We start from the raw sequence: 23,423 nt of genomic DNA, 5'->3' as shown, positions 1-23,423 counted from the left end.
AGGAGAAGAAACAAAGGGGAAGGGGGACCGTCGCTGACTTTCCGAAGGCGGCGCCAAAGGGAGAGAAAAAAAAAATCAAAAGGTAGAAAAAACGGCGAGTAACGAACGAAAGGAAACCATCCGTGCCTTGTGCTGCCAAGCTTAACTAATGCCCTCAGCAACGAGAGTTGGGAAGTCGTCTCTCTTGGCTTCTTCCGAGGCCTAACACATTCTCGGCGGCGTTTCTTCATCTTGCGCTTGTGCGTCTTATGTGTGACCCGTGTGCACGTGTGCTTGAGTGAGCGCGGCTGAACCTCGTTGCCCTGGCTCGGGACGGTCGTTTAGGATGCCGAAAAATGCCGACCACGTAAAGGTACCCCTGACCGGAGTGATCGGTAAAGCGGAGCTGTTCTTTTCAATTTACGCGGGCTGCGCATTTTGCTTGCGAAGCTGATATTTGCTGGGGAACGGATTTTGCCCGCGGTTTGGGTGGCAGACTGGGGATTTCATTTTTGTACTACCTCGTTCTTTTCGCTTCTCAACGTTTGAGCCGAGGTTGGTTGGCAATGACTCTGCAAAAAAGCAAGGGACTGAGCTAAGAAAACGCGAAATTGTTCGTGGTGACGAACAGTCATTTGCGAAGAGCCCAGTGCCCATTGCGTTATATGTCTTGTTAACCTTTTGTTTGTGTGTTTAATCGCCCCTCTTTTTAGGGGCAAAAGCAAACAAGATATTCCGGAAGGAAGCAAGAAATTGACGCGGCAAATGATAACCCAGGCAATATTTTTGTTGTACGAGTAGTTAGCGGTCTGCTCCTTCGTTTTTGGTAGGAGTAGCGCAGTCCCAATGACGAATGCAGTGTGAGCTGTTTCTTTTTCGTTTTTCTGTTCCATTTTTCCGCATCAAACAAGCGTCTTTAACACATTGTTTGTGTTACTTTGGTATAGACATAAAGTATTTAATGCTTCTGCTACAATTGTTTCTCTTGTAGTTTGAAAGCATTAAAGTTTGACTGAAACATGGAGCGCGTTTCGCAAATTTCGCGCCCTCCTTTTTGCGTACTGACAGTAAAGGCTGTATGAATATTTCAAGAACGGCAGCTCCCGACTATAGGCCTTGTAAATTCGCCAAGAGCTTTATTTAAATGGACGACTATGAACCAGCCTCTCTGCGTTAGTTCTTACACAAAAAAGGCACCACAACAAGTGCACTGCCACCCCTCTATTTGTACCTTGGCGGTAATGAGTGAATGGCGTGAACGGAAGGTGTGAACGGAATAAAGAATATAGCGAACCACGAAGGAGTTCGTGATGTAAGCAGCTACGTGTACGGCTAAGGACAAACACAGGCGATGACGTCACGCTGATGTCATGGTCAAGCGAAAGCACTTCCTTCGCCGCGAACGATCCAGTAGCGATGTTACATTGCTTATGGATGTAATCAACGGGTTCACCGTCGCGTGTCTTCTTTGCGGTGGAGTGTGATGGCGGCAATGGAACGGCGCCAGCACAGAGGGCAGAAAGAAAAAAGGGGTTGTTTCTGTCGAGACGTCCTGGCTGCGTGACGTATGCAAGTACCAATTGTTTAGTTGAGGTTTCAGGACTCTTTAACGGAAGTCAGTTGCGTCGTGTCGCTGCAAGGCTCGCTAAAACTTGATAAGATGCAACAAAAGAGAGCAAAAACAAAAGCAAAGGCAGGGACGTTAACCTGAGGATAGCTGCGGTTGGCTACCGTCTACAGGGGAAGGGAAAAAAGCGCACGAAAGACGAGAGGAAAAGAAGGGAGGAATCAACTGTCTGTGAATGCGCAATGCTTGCTAAAATGCAAGAACTGAAAGTATTCATGGTTTTGTTACTCCTAAAGAGAATTCGGGCCTTTTTCTTTTTAGGAAGAATTTAAGTGGCAATCCTATATTCATGGGTTCAGAATCTGACTTCGAGCTCGCTTATGCAATCTTGCACGGGTATCATATACGTTTTTTAACAAATACATTTCGTGCATGTTTTAATTCAACTGTAAGGTGAAGGAGATATTTTTTTGAACATATAGTTATAGAGTGCATGAATATCGTGCGGGGCCGATTTCCACGAACAGTTTACTAATTACAATGCAACAAAATTTCTCCTATTAACACAAGATTAACTTGGCGGCGATCTGAGTGGCCATCGTTAGTCTTGAGGAATGATACGGAGGGCCGAGGTTCATTACCTCGCCAATGCAGATCCAGTCGAGTCATCTTGATGGGTGGCCTGTGGCCCATCTCCCTCGACTCGAACCACCTATCGCGCGCTAAACGCCATAGTTCGACCTGTGGTGACAGAGAGGTGTCTGCCATTGCGTAATGGTAATTTCACCAAGACCAACTCGAGCACTTTCCGTCCTCTTTCCTATAGTTTGTTCACTCTAATCACCACAAGTTAAACGAAGTAGCAGGAAGCATATGCCCTTGATTTGATCTCCCTGTCAACCCGCAAGTTCACGATACCATAGTTTATAGTTTAGATTCAACCTGCCATGTGTGCGGTTAAAGGAACGCAGCGTTCCGTCGTCGTTGTTTCTTCGCTTCATCGACTTGCGGCTCAGTCACGCGACTATTGTTTTTTTTTTTTAATTTTAGCCGCCTTGCTAATAAGTGGCTACCGGGACACGGTTTGTAAGGACCCTACTAAGCATGCCATGATTAGAACGCCGCGAGCCCATGTCGCGTCTCCACAGGTACGTTCGACGGGCCTGTTTGCGAATGAACAGGGGTGTGCGAATATACTAAACTTTAAAATGATCAATCAAATATTGCCCTATTCGATTCGGTCCTCAAATCTAATAGACACTATTTGAAAATTCAAATATCTTTTGAATAGTTTTCGAATACTTCGCGTCGAGGTCCGTGCATGAGCAGAGATGAAATTGAAGCAAGAGGGTCGATAACTGTCATCCCATCCACAGTGCGTATAACGTATAGAACATGCTGCGTCATTCAGGGAGCCAGACTTTTCCGCCTAAATTGCGATCACTCGCAATGATATTTTGTTTGGTGCTATTTATAGATCCAACACACGTGTGCTCTCGTCGAAATAAAATTCTGCAGCACGTTACACTCCTATAACACGTGGAGGTGAAAGCCTGCTGCACATTTAATAGTGCATTCAGTTATACGATCGGAGGGGTCACACTTCGTGCGAGACATCACGAGCCGCAGTGTGAAGTACGCGTCTGACGCTTTAGGTCGAACTCCTCAACGACACACGCGAGCACTCAATGCACTACCTGAATGTGCAGCATGCTTGTCGCCAGTAAGTGTTACAAATGTGTAACACAATCTGAATAGAATTACTTTGCATCCTCTCAGCAGGGGAAAGCAGCACCGGCGTTCGAACGCTTTGCTCCCGCCGCATCGCACTTCGCACCTCGTTTCTTGCTTGGCGAGCATCCTCGGGCGTAGCGAACTTCCGAGGCCCACCGCGCAATCCGCTAGGTCCCGGGCGAGCGTCCTTCATAGCCGTCTCTCTCGCTTTGCAGTCGACTGTCGCCACAACCGCCGCCGCCATGACGCCAGCGACGCAACACGTTTTTCTGTCTGCGCGCGCCTATCGTTCCCTCTCCGCCAGCCACTCGCTCGGAAAAGGTCACGTGTTTTTTTCTTTTTTTTTTTACCAGTCGACTGGACGCCGCGTATTTTTCAAGGCCATCGCGCAACGAGCCACTTATGGCTTTTTCTTTAATAAATCTGACTGTGTTTCACTGCAACGTACTTGACACAATAGGGGTAGCATCTGCCGCGACCATACGCACTAGCGAAACGTTATTGCTTTTTTTCGCTCTACCATTGCCGCAGACAACATGTATTGTACATCTGTCTGTGATGTATAGACAGGCGTTATTGGCCCACAAACTTGCCTTTCTAAACTTGACGTGACAAGGCATGACCGTGATGTTTCCGAAGAGTCACGAGCCTGCCAACAAATTGCTTGGTTGTTCTCTAGGGTGTTCCCTTTGTGCTTTTAATAAACCATGCTTCCGAAATGTGAAGTTCCATGACAGAAGCTTTTTAATGTTGTGAATACCAGGATGTGAAAATTGTTTGATATTAATGATGAGAAGGTTGTGCATAATTTACAAGCTATTAAAAATATTCTATATTCGATTCGCATCTGGCAGTACCCAATTCGTATTCGGTCCGGTCTCAGAAACGGCTATTCGCTCATCCCTACAAATAAAGAACAAGAATTTAAAGAAAAATTAACGGCTCAATATATGCGAAATCCCAGACGCAGTACAGGTTTTAAGAACTCAACTGGCCTAAAAAATCTGTGTGCACATCCGCGCTATTTAAATTAATACCCAAGTTTAGCGATTGAAGTATCAAATAAACTTTTTCAGCCTTCAAAACAATTTGTCAGTTGAGTTAAGTCATGATGAGTTAAGAATCACCTCGCTCTACACCTAACGTATTTATTCTACATGAAACATCTTGCTTCAGTTGCCGGAAATATTATGTTTATGCAATCATTACCCGCATCACTTGCAAGCATAACTGGCACCGATAACTTTGAACTCACACTTGAAAGTTTCATCTCATATTTAACAGTAGAGCGGCAAAAATAGAGTAGGGTAGAGTACGGAAAAATTAGTTACGGCGATGTCGAAAGAAAGGATGCTACAAAAATAATAATATTCATAATTGTAATGCTCAAACGAGTCGGATTAGTGTAGGAGTCTTGTGCTATGTTAAATGACGTGCTGCAAGTTCCACAGTTAGCTTTTCTCGTCGTTGGTGCCGAGAGTAATTTGGTGGCCGACAGGGCCACCGGAAGGGCTTCGGGGATTGGCGAGATGTAAGGCCGCAGTCACTTACATTGCAGTCTGGCCAGAGTGCTCACACGTGCAATCGAACCTCAAGCTCGATCCAGGGATCCTCGCCCGCTCATTTGGTGCCTTTCCTGACCAACCACTGGTAACTAATTTCTGTTCCGCGTAAGTACCAGCTAGATAGTTAGTAGGGTATCAAACTGGGTTCTGGTTGAGCTTCCTGCCGAGCCCTTCTTTTTTTTGTCTCTTTTCCTCTCTGTTCGCATTTGGAAGAAACATTCTCTGGTTACTGTCGTTTCTGGGAAAGTGAACGTCTCAGAGGGTGGTCTATGAAACAAACCTCGAAAAACAAGAAGCCGCGGTAGCATGTCCTAAATTTTTATTCAAAAACAATATACACAGAACATTAGACATGCTTACTAAGTACTCCAGTTTTCTGCCACGGAGAAGCAAAATGAAGCGCAATATCGCGAAACACTTTGTACCAATTCGATACTCTCCGAACAAGCACCAGATCTATAGATTTCGAGACACCGCATTCACACCGAAGGCTCATGTATGGTCCAAAACGGGCCCTTTAGTTCAAAAGGGTTGCAATGTGGGCTTGTTGGTAATGCATCTTGAAGGGGTGTACGGTAGCGCGATTAAAAAACGGGACAGAAGAAGACACACAGGGACACACAGCGCTGTGTGTGTCGCTGTGTGTGTCGCTGTGTGTCTTCTTCTGTCCCGTCTTTTAATCGCGCTACCGTACACCCTTTCGTCCAAAGATCTTTTTATCATATGTCAAGTGGTTATATTTCATATGAGCTTGCAGTCAAAGAGGAAGAACTGTTATGCAATGAACTCAGAGTTAACGCCTTCAGTAATTAAGAAACATACGACACCAGGCTCCGTCACTCAAGGTGGAACAAAAACGGAAAACGTCATCTTAATTCTTGCAGGTGCCGAACAAAAAAGATGAAAGAAAGTGCACATCGCAGAAAGTAATAAAAATGCGCATGTAGTAATACATCGCATACGTCACAGAGAATCACAGGAACAAATTTAAAGAGCCTCTGAGCCTTTCTATAGCGCGTGTCGAAATGTGCATATATGGGCAGCTTTCGCTCCATAACACTAATCACTGATACGTGAGCAGCAATGCTGGAGCCTTTCACTGATTGTCTCTCCGAACAAAAGTTTTTTGTTTTAGGCAGAGTTTAATTATTTTCCTCTGCCGACCGGAACATAAAAAAAGAAGAAAAGGTACCAGGAGAGTTCGCATAATTACTTTTCTCACGTCTTCCCAATTTACGAGATTTCGTTCACGTTATCAGGAAAATAATTAGGGGGGTTGAAGGCTCACTAGTGGCATAAGAGGTGCCCGTTCGTTTCTCTCTCAAGCAACGCCCTGCATCGAATTGTAAAGCAAGAAAATAAAACGTAAAACCAAGGGTGATTGAAACTATCAAAGGCGAAACGAATGAAGAGGCGAAAGAGAGAGAAAAGAAAAGGTAAGAGCGATACAAAGGAGGCATCAGAAGCCAAGCCGAAACTGAGCCGTATGCAGGGGAATTGTGGGATTGGTTTGTCGACCGAGTGGCGCGGCAAATAAATGCTTAAGGAAATTTCTGGTTTCGCCCCCTTAAATATAACTGGTCGAATAAAACTGTGAAAGAAGGAAGTAGGAGGCCGCAGTCGTATGCCCCTGTATGACTCTTCGTAATCTATCTCCTTCGTTACACAGAAATGACAGTTTTATAACTTTTTAAAAACTACAGAGATGGCCCATGAATTGTTGTTTGCTGTTTAATAAATTATGAGATTATGGGAAAATAGGCCACCGAAGGGTCGGCTATCCCAATAATCGAAAAATAAACTGTAGTCGACTGAGACATGTAGAGAGAGAAAAGAAAGGAAGCATGCGTTCGAGGATAAAATTTTGCTGCACATCTTCTGGAGACAATTATCTGCACCGGAAATAACATTTGACAGCAACTTCGTTAGCTTAAAATTTGACTCCGTACTTTCATCTTGATGACTATATTAAGGTCATTTACTCTCGCCGAAATATACGAGTGAATCGGTGCGAGTATGCCGAGGCCCTCAAAAGTTGAAATCCTGCAAGCGAAGGATATATAGATATGACGTCCTCAGTGGGACTCAGTGCTTAAACACTGTGCTCAAAACTTTGTTCATATGATCTCGCCTCGAGTTTGCAACGCAGAATTGATGTCATGTGCACAGCGTGAACCTTCGAATTTCCACACCGTACTGCTTTTCCATTACCTGCGCCGCGCGACTGAACAAGGAGAAACTTTCGGAGCGCGTTGCGAATTTCTCCCTGTAGCAACTATGCATTCATGGAATAATTTCGAAGAAAGCACGAAAGCGCAGACCTACGTGCAAGCGCCTCTAATGCTTGCTCTTTTTCTTATATTATCTCTGTTTATTTTTTTTTTTTGAGCTTGCACAGAAAAGAACATAGCTCGGAACAGCACCCATCTGCGAGCACCTAGACTTCCACTATGAAGCGAGCGCAGACACTTAAAAAACATTTGGGTACTTCAAAACATGACATTCGGATTGACACTCTAGACTACGACATTTCAGTCACTTTTCAGATTCCGCGCATGGCTCGCGGAAACATATATGCAAGACTTTGCTAACAAGCAAAGAAGAACAAAATAACAAGAAAAACCATCGCACTCACAGATAGCTGTAAGAAGGAAAAAAAAACGCGAGATCACGCGGGTGACAAAAACCGATTGTCGCAGTGCGAAAACGAGGCGCGAACTGCGATGGAACTTTCTCTTCTTTTTTTCTCTCGTGCCGGCGCCTGTCGCTCACCGCTGAATCCCGCGGTCGCACTCCAACTGTGGCGATTGCGCTGTGATTTTACCGTTGGGAATTGGCGACACCTTCATCGCAGCTTGCGTCTTCCTCTCTCGTCTCCGCGCTTTGCAAGAGCTCGCCCCCCGCGCACGCACACGCCGGCGTTCCGGAATGGCGTCGCGCACCGGCTGCACCGGAGAGTTGAGACGGCCGCGGTTCGGGAAGCGCGAAGAGCGGGCGCGGCGCCCGGTGCTTTCTCGGTGCATCGGCACGTTGCGATGCGGAAGAGCCCCTCACCGCAGCGCAGCGCGGCGTTTGAACCGGCGGACCGATTTTCTGGTCGCCGGGTGCGTGGAATGCGCCCCCGCGATGCGGTGCCCGTTTTCCCTTCGTGGAAAATGCGCGCTCTCTCGCGTTTGTGGGTTGAACCTGGCGGGAGGGCTGGCTGGCGGAACAAGCCAGAACGGCGCCGCAATTCTCTTTCTTTGACTTCCCCCATCCCTTTTCCTGCAGCCTCTGCCATCGCTTCCTTTCGGTCCCGCGTCAGCCACTGTTACTGGCATCCGCACATAAACTCTGGCGCGAATAGATGTAGCGGATCAAAGTTGGCATGAAATAAGCTTTCTTTTTGTTTTGTTTTGCCGCGCTGTTGCTTTCGCCTTCAGGTGGAAGTTTGGTATCCCCGTCTCTTTCGTCGTTTGCGTTTGAGGCAACTGGCTTGCGAAAAACAACCGTCTTAACTTCTTCGGGATTAGTAATCGCGTCGGACGTTTGCAACTATACGCCTGCGGAAGCAGCAGACAGTCTGTTGCAAAATGAATTAGAACGCATTAGCAAAGCGATGTCCCTATTTATTTACTGTTTACTTGTAGGACCCTTGCCAATTCTCGCCTGCACAACTGCGTGGCGTTAAGGCTAGCACTACAAGGTAGAACGTCGCAGCTGGCTGAGGGAGTTACGGCAGTGGTGAAGCAGTAAGGCTATTCTGAAGAGTTATTGTCAATGAAGAGTGATCAACCCCTCATTCGAAGTTTCCACGCACGCTCGTCACTGAAACGTCCAAAAGTAAACGTTCAGAAATAAATAAATAAATAAATAAATTAAAGATCGCAAAAGGTTCCTATTTTCAAACCTAACCGAGCATGGCACGAAGAATTCCTGCAAGGAGTTCTGCCGATGATTCTTCGGGTATGAGGCTCACACAAACCTCGCAGGGATAACCGAAGTGTTCGGAATATGTTTATCATGATTTTTATGGGAATGACGTCGCCACGCTCTTTCCCGCTCTCATTATTCGTCAAAGAGGATTTAAAACAAAGCGCATGAAGGCCTACTTGCTCCACTAAGTGCACCTTCCAATATATATTTCATTTAATTTATTTTCACCTTAAAGGCCCGGAGGCATTACATAAGGGATGGCTTTAATCCTTGTAACAATGTTAGAAGAAATGTACAGAACAGTAAAGAAACAAGAATAAACAAACACAAGCCAGGAACAATTGTGAAAAAAAAGGAACATTGTTAGAGTAAGGGTCGGTGGGATCGGTAATTAAGCAGTGTGGTTATTTAACATATCGCGGAACGTTTGACGGTCAGTGCATGACACGATATCTTCTGGGAGATGGTTCCAACGGGTTATAGCGTCGGGGAAAAATGAAGTGTTCATGGCAGATGATCGGGTGTTAATGTTTGCTATGGGACGACTGTGGCTTTTATATATATATATATTGATAAAGGAAAAGTCAGACATCCACCTTTTCCTTTATCAATTACTTCTCTCCACCTTGCGGGTTTCCGCAGAACTACTACGTCATATATATATATATATATATATATATATATATATATATATATATATATATATATATATATATATATATATATATGTGTGTGTGTGTGTGTGTGTGTGTGTGTGTGTGTGTGTGTGTGTGTGTGTGTGTGTGTGTGTGTGTGTGTGTGTGTGTGTAATCCAGTGTCTCTCTTACAATAACATGGTTCTATTTGCAGTCAAGATATTCAACTTATTTTCGGGAAGTTGGCGGAGTGCTTGAAGCCTGCTTAACCTCCGCCACGGTCGCGCGGTGTTACACTATCTCCGGGATCGGCGCACACATTCCTGTCGACTATGCAGGGTACCCCCCTCCCCCTTCATGGAACACATGCGCGGGATGCATACAGGGGCTAGAGCTAAACAGCTTCGCTGTAATATATACTACATAAGACAGGAGCTACACATGACCCAATATACAAAGACTGTACCAAAAAGAAACAAAGGTGCTGTTTCGGTAAAATTCCAGGAATGTCATAATGTTGTCAATGGACAGACCACAAGAATTCATTAAATCAGTGCTTCCATTGTCCTCTATGTAATGTCTAACGCAACATAGAAGTTCATTATGGGGTACCGAATGGAACAAATCCTCGACATCAATTGAAAAGGCACAGCCAAAACCACTTCCGCTATTCAGAAAATCCGTGACTGTGGCTGTTTTCTGTGGCGAACGGATCATCATAATGAAGCTAATTTAAATGCTTCAGCAGGAAGCGACTAACCTGAGGCTGTCAAGTACCATGCTCAGTGATGTAAAGGGCCTTTCCGGTTTATGCATCTTAACAGTGAAAAACGCTTCTAACGTATTACCTTTGCAATCAATAGTAGATTTTGCAAGTTTAGGTAAGTTGGAGTTCATTGCACAGAGACACATACAGCGCGACTTTTTACCTTGATAGGCTTTATTGTTGAAGAAAGAAAGTTCTCTATTGAGAAAGAGGCTTTCTCCAGGAAAAGGCACTGCGTCATAACAACAAAGCCGCCTTCTTTGTCAGCCTGCAGAAGAAACAGTTCCTGGTCCCTGAAGAAGGAAACGTCTATTACAGTTGAAATTCTTTGTGAAACTGTGTACGGGTCTCTCAGGAGTAAGTTAGCACCCTAAAGAAGGCAACGTTCGCAGTCTTGCTCTTCCGCCCTCAAAGAAACGCCATGGTTTAGAGCCAGAAGTTCATGTGCAGGCATCTTGCGGTCAAGGCTCAAGTTCGGTCCTTTCTTGCGCACGGACGCCACACTTTCAGCAATGTAAAAATTCCCACTAGCCCATTGTCAGTCGGCCGAGGCGATTTGGGTGCGCTCTTAGGAAGCTGAACCAGGATGCAGCGGCACCAGTACTCCGTCGTTTCAGCAGCCATGCGTTGGAACGACCGCAGCTGAGCAATGGCCCACCACTCCGGGAACTTCGACTCGCAGAAGACGCGCAGCAATTGCAATTGCTGGTACAGCAGTACTTGTCTCTAAAATTCCAAGCTTATGATGTTGCAGATACGCTTGAAGCCAAACGAAGGCTGCACAAATCGAAACAGCATCAGGATGTCATAGGGTACGAAACCTTTCCTCAAACAAAAACCGATGAACGTTTCACGGCACAAAGCAGTAGCGATTAGGTTCACATACGGTAGTGCTTGTTTGCTTGGATGAGGACGGCAGAAAAGGGCCCACTATATAAGAAATATGCTTTAGTAGGGTACTATGTTGGTCGACTTGGTGCATAGCTAATAAAAGTATTCTGGTGCAATGTAAGATAACACATGGAAGAAAAAAGGAGACGACAGAAAGGGCGCCAAACTTTCATATAATTTTATGTCGAGCACAACACCTAAATATACAGGCTTACCAGAGATGCTATCTTGATGCCAACAGGCTATCTTAATGCAGTATCTAAAGCTTCACATTCATTCTCAACCACGTTCTTGCTAGTGTTTCGCCTCATAAGTGCAAGGGCATTTCTGGCGTTCTTTCTAGGAAGGGACCACTTCACCAGCGCCCGCTTAGACGACGACGGGGCCCCGAGCCGACTATTGAAGGGCAAACAAAGAAACTCCCTTCGAGGTGACAGCAACCGTCGCATTCTTTGAAAGCGGTAACGCCTGTGAAGGTCAGGCTCCTAAACCGCTACAAGCTGACGATCGCAAAAACACTAATTGATGCAAGGAGCCAACGCCGACGACTAGCGTGGGAACAGCGTTGACCCCCTGATTCCCGACTGCCTCATCACTGCATAATGTGTGGGGCGATTAACCAACATCAGGGTACGGAGTCCGGCAAGTTGGTGCAACGTCATGGGCGGAGTGCTGTGAACACTTCGACCCTTCTGACTAGCCGAGACAGAATAATCGAATTCCCTCGTCTAGTGACCAAAGGAGAACGACGGCCAAAAAGCGGATCTTGGGCGCTGTGTTCAGTGCGGCCGCCTGCAAGGTGATGGAGACGATTGCCCTGGCACTCATGGAGTGGATCACCGCGCAGTGTTACTACTTTCCGAGACAGCAGACCGGCTTCCGGTGCCACCGCTGCACAGCCGACTCCATCGCGGACGTCGTGGCCACACTGGATGATGCAAACAACAGCGGAGACGTGACCCTTATCGTGATGCTTTACGTGCAGAGCGCCTTTGACAGCCTGCCCCACGTGATCCTCGAGGGCTCCTTGGGTGACCTCGCGATCACTGGCAGCCTCAGGCGCTTTGTATATGGCTTCCTGGCGGGAAGAACGTTCCGGGTACGAGAGGGCCAGGCGCTCAGCAACCCTCGAGCCATCGTGACCGACGTGCCGCAGGGGTCGATTTTGAGCCCCTTCGTGTTCAATATAGCCCTGGCAGGTCTGCCAGCCGCACTACCGGCAGACTTGCGGTATCAAACACAGTGCTCGATCTATGCTGTTGATTTGGAATTGTCGTTCCGGGGACCAAGGAGGTGCCTTCCAGCTGTCCGGAGCTCGCTGCAGGGGCTCCTGGACGCGGTGACCACTAGAGTTACTGTATATGCTCCCTACGGGAGCAGAGTTGCGCGTAGGTCCGCCATCTTGCCCGCCAACGCATCCATGTTACGCAGGAAAGCCACTTCTGTTGACTGCAGGAGTCAGCGCGGCTCAGCGGCCGAATGCGCTTGCTCGGTCATTCCGCGTCGTCGGCGTCAATAATACTTTCGCATCAAAGAGAAAAAGAAAACTCGAAGAACAAATTTAAATAAAGCTGACGCTATATATCGGCAGAATTTTTTGGTTTTAAGTATAAGAGAACTCGAACAGACACTATTCTGGATAAAGTAAGTTCTACAAATCGCTCGTTGCACGCCGTTGTTGATACAGTGCTTTGAAACATAATATAGGTAACTTGAGCAAACAACGATTTCGGATAAAACAAGTGCTGCAATATATATATATATATATATATATATATATATATATATATATATATATATATATATATATATATATATATATATATATATATATATATATATATATATAAATAAAACTTTGACAAAGGCTGGTTCACAAGCCGAAGCGTCAGTCAAATTTACTGTGCTTCTTGAACGTACGTCGTACTCTCCTTCCTCATTTTACCACCGGGGCCAGCGTGATTTCCTCAGCCATGTGTATATATTTATATATATATATATATATATATATATATATATATATATATATATTCACACGCACACATTTGTATCTTTTTCCGGTACAGTTTATTTCACCCGCTAACCAGCTCTCACACAACGGGAAAGGAGCCATACATGTCCTGAATGTTATCGCCTATTCTCATAAAAAAAATATTGTTATTGAGATTTATGCCTACTCTATATGATCAGATCTCGTGCGTGACGCGAATGGGTTTGTGCATTCTGGAACGTACCCTTACGCTGGAATAAACAACGAGTGATATTGAATAGCCGACGCCCTCGACGTGCGACGATCATTTTGCTTCGAGTGTCACTTTTTTTCTGGGCAGTTGTTTGACAAGAGAGACTTTTTTTGTGCTTTGGAAGTACATAACAGAGCGGGTGAGAGAAAAAGCTGATAATTAACAAGATTATCGAATACTCAGATTCGTGAGTCACAAATCTGGCGTTGCCTTGTTCTTCGCTTTCACTAGTAAAATTGGCAATCTAATTAGACAAAGCGCCAATTACAAAATTCTGCTGATTCAAGGCCGGTTGCTATAGAATGAATATTTTGTGTTTAAGGAGGGCTTTCAGAATCCCGACATATACACATTGCCCCATGTAATGCAATACCCGCAGAGGTGTTTCATTGAGCCATGTCTGGCTCAATGAAACACCACTTTCATTTTTCATTTTTCACCACTTTCATATCATTGAGCCATGTTTGGCTCAATGAAAGTAATAGTCGTCTTGGCACACTATAGGCAAGCCTGGCCGCAGCGCCAAAACAAGCAAACAAATAAACAAACAAACAAACAAACAAGCAAACCGCATGAAAATGAAAGAAAGCAAGCGTAAAAATAATAAAGTATGCGGATGCACGACGTATAGGGCTTACTTGCTTGCTCGTGTGATGTTTACACTCTTGCTCTGACTTTCGCTTTGAGGACTCTTACGTGAAGCAGCAACGCATCCAACTCGTTGCGCTTCCTTGTCAACTGTCATCACTAAGTACTATAACCTGCATTGGTTTCTCTATATGGCACACGGTGTATTTTTTTAGATGCATGACAAACGCCGCCTGGTCACTATGGGCGCCTCGCAGTAGCAAGAGTCGTCTGTCTGATGTAGACCAGTGTATACGATTTGAAGTCCATGAGCATCCCCGTCTTCAGAGCGCTGAAAGCTCAGGATCGAACAAAATTGGCTCCTTGCTCATTCATGCAGTGGCTGTAGACTTACAGCTCCTTCACCATTTGCCGATGTGGTAGCGACAAGGTACGTTGGACAAAGCAGTTTGCGAATTAGAGCATCAAAACGGGGAATTCAGGAGTTTTACGCGGCAAAACCACAATTTCATTGTGAGACACGCCGTAGTGGGGGACTCCGGATTAATTTTGACCACCAGGGGATGTTCAACGTGCTCCCAATGAATGGGACACGGGTGTTTTTGCATTTCGCCCTCATCGAAAATGCGGCCGCCGGGTCCGGGGTTCGATCCCGCGACCTCGTGCTTAATTTTTTTTTCAACTTCGAGGCTTTTCTTTCAAGGAACTAGTATGGTTTCCTTTGTAGCAATTGCTACGATTGGGTGAATGTCTGAGTTTCCCTTTATTAATTAATTCTCTCCACCTTGTGGGTTTCCGCAAAACTATTACGTCAAAGTCTTGCCTTTTGCTTTGAGTTGTAGACAAATTCGACTTCGCCCTGCCACCTGCTAGCCGCCTGCTTAGCTCAGATGGCAGAGCGGCTGCCCCGGAAAGGCGATGGTCCCGGGTTCGAGTTCCAGGCCAGTAAGAATTTTTCTTCAACTTCGAGGCTTTGCTTTCAAGGAACCAGTATGGTTTCCTTTGTAGCAATTGCTACGATTGGCTGGATGTCTGATTTCCCCTTTATTAATCATGTCGTAGCTGTCATACGAACGTCGTGACCATCGTTGTCGTCACACACGCTCGCGTCAGACTCACAACTGCTCGTTTCACACGGAACGCGCGCGTCCACCTGGTAATGTTTTGTGGAACGCAAAGCAATGTTACTCAGATCTCTCCTAAGCAGCCGAAACGATGCTGGATAATCTGCACAATGCTTCGCATAACATCGATTCCTTCGAGTCCGTGGGATCTACATGATTTTTCTGCCTTTTATTCATTTTTGCAGCTGGTGCAAAGTAGCCAAGTGGACACATGTCCTGCTTAGCGAGTTGCTGCTACGGTGGGGAAGGCCGAGAACTTATATGGAAGGCTTCAGCGTGTTCCATTACGGGTAACCAATGTAGTGAAAATGACGCGATGCACAAGGTAGAGAAACCGGAGGCTGTCTGTTTTTATATTCCTCACCACGCTCCATCTAAACGCCGTCCTCGTCAGCGCTCAAGCGATCTTTGTCGTCGATAGCACTGGTGCGTTACCAGTCTCTAACGTCCCTGATTTATTCTGTTTTCTTTTTTTTTCGCGACTCACGCGAATTCGCATAGATCAGCGGTATTAGCTCGCGCGGATGCTCAGACTTATCGCTTGATTCAGAGCAATCGCGCTGTCCGACTCGCGCGCTGCACACTGAAGCGTCTGCGCATATGAGTGGTGGCACGTAAAGTGCCAAAGAAAAAGGAAATGCCTCCACTCGGATCGAAAGAACGCTAGATGCATGCAGCGAAACTATAAGCTATCATATCGCAGTACGCTTGACGCTAGGAAATGTGGTGCGTGACATTTCCGGAGCAGCATCTCTGGCGTCTGCGTAAAAGTTTTACATTCGGCCAGCCGCTCAGGTGATGGCCGGACATAGCATCGCTTGATCCGTGCATGTGAGCTTCAGTATCCGCTATACGAAACTTTTGTTGTATGCTTTTGCGCATTGGTTATCGCGTCGGCTTCGCGCATTTGTTTTCCGGTTATGCCAAAGGCATCGCATGCCCACGCACAATCTCAGCTTGTTCACCGGCAAGGGTGCATACCAGCTGAACGATGCCGTTATGCGGCGAAGCACCTTTCGTGGTTGGTTGGGCATTTACGTTTTCTCGGGGAAAATAAATTCGTGTGATTGTGAGAGCGTTCACTCGGCATTGAACAAGAGCTGATTTGTGAACTGTGGGCTGGGAGCCTTTATGTAAATGCTCATCAAAGTTTATTCTCGGACCGAGTATTCAACTCGCACCATGTCATGTAACAGGTCGTAAGAAAAGACAAAAACAAATTTTGCAGACAAAAACTGGTTTCTTCACTATTCTAAATGTTCTTCAAATAAATTTATTCAAAGTTCATGCGATACGCCTCCTCACAACAAAGAAGTCACTATAAATAATTTTATTGGGTCCGGCGTAAAGTACTAATACAAAAACGAAACCCAGATTCATTATTTTACCTCTTAATGAGCATATATTCCACCAGAACGCTGGTTTACTTGTAGCAGAAGCACCCTGGTTACGAAAACATGCTGGCATACTCTTCCAACTTAAAATTAAGGCATAACCGAGCGCTCCGTAGAGTTGATAGTTAACCGTCAGGATAGCGCACAGATATGGCGGAGAGAGAATTTCATATGCTTGCGTCACCTGAAGTTTACGAAGGTGGACGTTAGAGTGAGCGCGTTCTACGACCGTTATTTATTTAAATGTGCAAACGAATCTTCGCAAGTGCAGCTCTGTGTTTTGTTCATTATTCAGGCGCGCGGGAATTCTGTTTCCAGGGCAGCCCACCTGTGGAACTTCACTGGCTCACGGAGCACAGTGCCGGTTGGAGAGAGTGAGCGCACAGTCCTCTTTATTGGCTGCGCTTCACATATAAAGTGCCCGAAAACGCAGTGTTCAGCGAGGCTTACAATCGCTAAGCTTCGCAACTGCAGAATACCCGTGTTCTACTCGTAGATCACGCGTGTCCCAATATCGGGAACCGCAGACGCGACGGTACGTGCTCCATGACTTTAAATTTATATTGCAATGTGAAGATATCGATGCTCCCGATGGGAGTCAAATACAGATGTACGACAAAATATGCTGGGACTTTCTACTCTAGCGAAGGGAAACAGTGCACGATACATTGCCAGTGTGATCATGTATAACCGTACTTATACACGGAGACGCCACAACACAGCCGTACGATTCGGAGAACCTAGAGGAAAATGAAGCTGTATGTTTTGCGACAGTGTCAGCAAACGCAAATCTCGAGATCATGCACGCGTATGTGCGATAGCTGTTTGAGTTCTCATGAGTCAATTCGCACACGCGGAGTTGTCTCCGTCCGACATCAATGATGGACACCGACAGTGCAAAGACCTTTATTTATTTATTTGTACATACTGCAGTCTATACAGACCAAGCAGGAGGGCGTACTTCTACAAACACTCATTTAAGACAAGAATGATATGTGCTTGTGCTAGACATCTGGAACAGAAAAAGGAAGAGAGCAAAAAAAAAAAGGAAGAAAAAGAACAAGTTGGCCTTTTTCTACTGTAAAGGATGATATTCACACCATCAGAAAAATTCTCTGGAATAGTCAATAAAATATAAAAATTACAAGTTGGGGTTTCTGCTGACCTTCACACCAGAACAAAATGCACTTGCCTAGGCGATAGTAAAAATAACATGAAAAAAAGAGGAAAAACAAAAACAAAAACAACGTTCCATATTACTGTGAAAAATACATGGGTAGTGCCTGCTCAAAATTATCAGCAGAGAAAATTTCCGAGGGTAGATCATTCCACTGAACAACAGTACGAGGAAAGAATGAATTTTTAAACAGGTTAGTACGTGCGCGGAAAGGCAGCACTTTGTGAGCGTGACGGTGTCGAGACGCGCATGACAGGTAAGGTTGAATGTATGTTCGTCCATTAAATTCAAGCGACTTGTCGTACATAGTGAAAAGAAATTTTAGTCGTGCCACAGTTCTTCGTGCTTCTAAGGTCTAAGGGATATGGTTTTTGGTCATTAGTTGTGACGGCGAATCAGTGGACCTAAACTTGTTGAAAATGAACCGCACTGGTCGGCTCTGAACCGTTTCAAGCTTATGCTTATCCTTTATGTAATAGGGGTCCCATACTATTGAGGCGTGTTCTAGTTTTTCCAATATATAAGTTCTGTATGCTAGAAGTTTTAAATCTGAAGGTGCTGTTTTCAGTTTATGACGCAGAAAGCCAGGTTTTCGAGAGGCGGATGCACAAACGTTCGCAATGTGTTTCGACCACAATAGAGCGTTTGTAATCGTTATGCCTAGGTATTTATATTCGGAGACTTCCTTTATTTGTGTACTATTGATGTAATATGTAAATGCCATAGGTTGCTTTTTGTTCGTAACACGAAGACAGTTTTTGTCAGTATTTAGGGTCATAGACCATGTGGTGCACCATTCATTAAGTCTGGCTAAGCTAGTGCTAAATTGAACTTGATCATCACGGCAAGTAATCCATTTAAAGACAAGACAGTCCTCTGCGAACAATCTGATGTTAACGTGTGGATGAATGGTGCTGGTTATATCGTTAACGTGGATTAGATAATCTCCTCATAATTATATAATCTCCTCATCCACTTTGCTTTGCAGAAAGAGCCCCTCTAGTGGAATTGAAAGTTGCTCTTTAAAGAAGTACAGAGAGCCACCGAAACTGCGAAGACGCTCCTTTTTGTGTCACCGAGAGAATGACTAAGCGCTCGAAAGTGCACCTCTGCACATGCGCATCGTGAAAGGCTGGCGCGTACGACTGCGTCCAGGCTTGTGATTTCTGGTCCTCCAGCCCAGCTTACGGCCGACAGAAATACCTCAGCGTGAGGATCCTCGTCGCGCGAAAGTGCGTCTGTTACGCAAGCGTCATGATGGCGCGGGGAGACGTTCGAGCCATTGTTCCCGCAAAATTTCCTTCTGCGCGCCGCTTTGTAGCGAGAACTTCGTGCCACCGTCAAACAGGGCCGCCCACAGGTTCCCGACAGAAGGAGTGCACCGGCCAACGGGGTAGTCGGCGGCCTCCGTGCTGCGCACTCAATATCATCGATAGAGCTTATCAGGTTGTAAAATGGCCCGGCGCAGCAGCCAGGCCACCGATCGCAGGCCCTCGAAAGCAGCGCGCGCAAAAACGTATCAGTTACAGTCGTTTATCAGGGGAAGCCGTCCTTCTCCTTTGCTGTTCCTCTTTGTCCCAATCTCCATTGCGTGGCTCTTTTCTCTTTGCCTTTCTCCGATTCCTGCAGTCGGCACGCCACGCTTCTTCTTGTTCCGGCTCCTGCCACCCTCTCTTTCCTTTTTGTTCACACCTCCTCCTCTTCTTTCTCTCTCTCTCTCTCTTTCGCGGCTGCTCCTCTCGCTCTTTCTCGAGACGAGACAGCAGGAGCTGAGAAAGACATTGAAATGTAACCTTCACGAATAAAAGATCCGTGCCGAAGCCAACAGGAAAAATGAGACGCAGAGGAGGGCGCAAAGAAGAAAAAGAAAGAAAAAGAAAGTTCTCCGGATTTCCAGTGCTCCAGCTTGTATGAAACCGTGAGAAATTTATTGCATCCTGCTCCTTTCTTCATACAAGTGTACAGAAAGAAGACTTGAAGAAGGAAGTAAAGACGAGTAGCAAATAGTTATTTACTTTTGCTTTAGCCGATTTCCTATGAGAAATCTATTGCTCCTTCGCGAGTTGCCGTAGCGCTCTTCATCATTTCTTCTTCGTTGCTGCTCTGGATCGTCCTTTGTCATTCTTATTCTCGGCATTCATGATGGGCGCAGCGCAGGCATTTTGTTCAGTAGTGCTCACATGTGCGCGCCCAGAAGAGAGAGAAAAAAACCCTGAAAAACTCGAACATCTCTTGAATGCACGCGAGAAACATTTCGTTCACCGGAGCCGAAGCATTGCCTCACCACGCGTTGCCTGTTGAAGCACGTTCTGAAAGTAGGCGAAGAGACACATGCTCGGCGCTCTGTTGCTTGATGGGAAATCTGACACGCGCATCAAATTTTAGCCACTCCTCTCCGGCAGTGTTCGCTGGAGCTAACGTCCAGCGCATACGGCCAGCGTTGCTTGCAAACGACGTGGAATGTTTTGCTGGCTTCCCTTTCTCGTTCACGGCTTCGCAGGCAAGATGGTGACATGGGCCGGTGTTCCGAATGAGGTATATCCTCTCGGTCTTCCCTTCCGGAACATGCAAGTGCATCGAGGCTACGAACACGATTAAGAGGAGAAATATGAACGGTATCTCGTCAGACATAATCGTGACATCGCCGTATGTTTGAAGCTCGCAGCAGGACACTAAATTAGCGAAAGCGATGTTGTGCACGATTTAGAAAAAAAGAAAAACGCTGCTCGCAAGCAATGATTTTCAGTGTATTCGCTTTGTTAGAAAGAGGCGAATGCGCCTCGAGGAAAAATAAAGCAGAACTTAGTTGCCTATACTTAAGATAAAAAGAAGAAAGATCAAGCAAATCGAGTTGGGTGCTATTCTCAGAGAATAATTCTAGAATTATTCTTCCCCCCAGCAAGAGAGAGCTGTTAGAATATTTCTGCGCGGGTGCCACCGAAGGACCTATGCCTTCTGCTTGACAGTGGGATTTGCGCTTTTCTTTTTTCCGCCCGCGCTCCGTTTTTCGGCTCGTCGTCAGACGAAGGTAGCGCGCGCCTCGCGAGCTGCGGAACACGAGCTCTTTTCCCATCCCGCTGCCACCAAATCTTATTGGCGCCCGGATGTCGTCGCCGAGGCAGGTGCCCTCTTCCCACGTAGCAAGGCGTCGAAATCGGAGCCGCGCAGCTCGTAATCGCGATTGCCTTCGAAGGCAATGCAGTCTCAATGTAACGTCACGTTCAAAGGCGCCGTCTTTTCTACGTTGCACCAGAAGGCGATGGATGAGCGAGTTACAAGGAATTTCACGGCCCTATAATGCATCTGCTTCGAAGTAATCGTATTCGCTAGTCGCTGTCAAATGAAAGCGAGAGTTCACTGGGTCCTAGAAAATTTTTTCATCTAGGCTTTCGTTTTCCTGCTAACTGTACATAGGCCATGGGAGAGAGAGAGAGAGAGAGAGAGAGAGAGAGAGAGAGAGAGAGAGAGAGAGAGAGAGAGAGAGAGAGAGAGAGAGAGAGAGAGAGAGAGAGAGAGAGAGAGAGAGAGAGAGAGAGAGCGTTGTGTTCATTACGTTTATTTGTTGGTGATGACTTCCTTGTTACGGCGTTAACTAGGAAAGTCATCATTCACGAAAAGCATCAAAGCTAGTGAAGAGTTGACTAGGTGCAGTAATTATGATGAAAGCCAGGAGTCATTACAGCAGAGGAGAATGTAGTAGGACTGAAGAATTTCGCTTTCAGGAAAGTCTCTAATTTATATATTTTTTTGTATTCCCTGCAAAAGGACAGGTATAAAATGATAAGTAAACTTCAGCAATGACTCTGGCATTGAAATTATTTTCTGTGACAGCAGCTGGCTGTCAAAGCGAACATCGCCACCTTGTCAAGAACGAAAACTACGTGATGCGTAGAGCATCATTTTCATCCGCTACAAAAACTGCTGTTGCGGCCTCCCAAATACGTACAAAGACGCCACCGATAATATAGGAGTGTTTCCCTAAAGCTTGTAAACGTCCACTAATTGCGGCACGGGAGGTTGCACTTCTGTCCTTCAATCCTTCTGTCCTGACTAGGCACGGCCTAGTCAGGCAAATGTTTGCCTTTAGCCATGTAGCCGTGTCCCCTAAGACAATCTGTGTATTGTCTTAAAGAAAGAAACAAAGAAAAAAAGAAAAAAAGAAAGAAACAAAGAGAGAGAGAGAGAGAAAGAATTTCTCGGAAGAGTGCGAGGGGCAGCCCATTTGCAGTCATACGAAGCACTTCAATGACCGAGTACTTTCCTTGGCTTCAGTTAATATATTGTCTTGTTTTGAAGTGTCAGCAAACTTTTCAATGCTCTAATTATTTGCGTGCAACCGGAACCTTTTCGCGAAAAAAATGCAATTTGAATCGCAGGTCAATGAGATGTCATCTCACGATTCGGAATACGATAATTATGCAGAATTTTTTTAAAGCAAACAATGTGAGCGCATGCGCCGTGTTTTGGGGCACTCGCATTTCGGGCAGCGGTACGTCTGCTTTGAGCTCTATTGTCTTGCTTCGTTCCGCTTACTTCCGTCCCACTGTATGCATCAGCGAAATGCGGCTGCCCTCCTTTCATTTTGCCGATGCAAAAGCGCTCGGCTCATTCTTGACTTTAGACGAAACGTGGTTGCAGTGTCATCTGAAGGGCTAGGCGAATGTGCATACTTAGTTTTTCCTTGCCTTTCGACAATTGTGGCGTAGTAATTTCTCCTGTGGGTACACGAGACGGACTCTGTAATCTTCAGCATTTGGGCACTGCAGGTGTAGCGATTTCCATTAGTAGGCTTTGAACTTTAGTAAGCAACAACAGCGAACTATTCGCGTTTTCGAGCGGAAATGAATTAAATGGGAAGCGTTCCGGAAGATTTGCATAACGCCTCGCGCCTGATGAAGGAGGTTCGCGCGCAGGGAGTTGCTGGTTAGCACGTCATTGCAGGGGCGGCTAATGAACGCCGTCTCGGGCAGGTGGCGATCCGCGCTCACGCTCATTTAACCGCTCGAGAACGGATCCTCTCTGCTCAGCGGTTGCCGGCTCCTTTCTGCCATCGATTCGAGCTCTCTGGCCATCACTGACGGACCGCTAATTGGTGCGCTCCTCTTCTGGAAAACTCTGCGCGGCCTGCTTCAGCTATCTCCGCGGATTGCATTTAACGAGCCGGTTGACCACATCAGCTTCAAAGTGCTTTGCCAATGTACAGTTCGACGACGTGAGCTTGTCCGTCGCGGAGAAGGCATTTGTCTGGCCCACGAAATATGTGCCCCCATTAGGGCCGGGATGTTGGGTGGAATTCACTCGAGACACAGCTGGTCCTTCAGATGGCAGTGAATTGGGTTCATACAGAAACAGGCTTGTACTGATATAAAATAGAAGTATCGTTGTCGATTGAGTGTAAGCGATGTTGCCTCAGTTAACTCAGGTTAGAGCAAGAGAGAGGAAGAACATGAGCCACCAGCTTGCCTCGACGCTGTGTTGAGCTTGATTTGCAATCAAAACGATGAATGATCAGTATGCGACAACAATGCTGTTTCGTCGGCCTCGTTCCTGTTGCAGCCTACTATATTCTGAATACGACAAATATATGGTGACAAAAACCAGACTCTTTGTGACGTAAATGGGCCCAAGCCAGATAGTTGACAGACCAACCGCAGTCGTATTCGAGATCTCAGCCCTGGCAATGAATTATATATTTCTCCGAGTCTCGCACACCATCGCTGAACGCGACGATTCGCCATTGCGTAGGCGAGCCAAACGTTGGCCGCCTGTTCGACGCCATGTTCCGCCGCCATGTTCGACATTAGCCGGCATGGCGGCATTAGCCGCCATGTTCGACGAATAGACC

The 23,423-nt window shown here is 46.1% G+C and overlaps 1 protein-coding gene across 2 annotated transcripts in view; it reads left to right on the top strand.

The window, feature by feature from the left end:
• The window catches only part of LOC142557214 (band 7 protein AGAP004871-like), a 370,091-nt gene that overhangs the window by 95,384 nt on the left and 251,284 nt on the right, over positions 1-23,423 (top strand). The window contains exon 1 of one of the 2 annotated variants that reach the window (XM_075668928.1): positions 124-374. The exons of the other annotated variant lie outside the window; for it this stretch is intronic. Coding sequence (XP_075525043.1) covers positions 326-374 — 49 coding nt within the window. The 5' untranslated portion in view covers positions 124-325. Of the gene's footprint in view, positions 1-123; positions 375-23,423 lie in introns of those variants that run through there. 2 annotated transcript variants of the gene reach the window in all.

Source organism: Dermacentor variabilis, chromosome 1 (assembly GCF_050947875.1).
Source record: "Dermacentor variabilis isolate Ectoservices chromosome 1, ASM5094787v1, whole genome shotgun sequence".
Lineage (NCBI taxonomy): Eukaryota > Metazoa > Arthropoda > Arachnida > Ixodida > Ixodidae > Dermacentor > Dermacentor variabilis.
The sequence above is the reverse complement of the archived record's forward strand: the minus strand, read 5'-3'. Positions and strand labels throughout refer to the sequence as shown.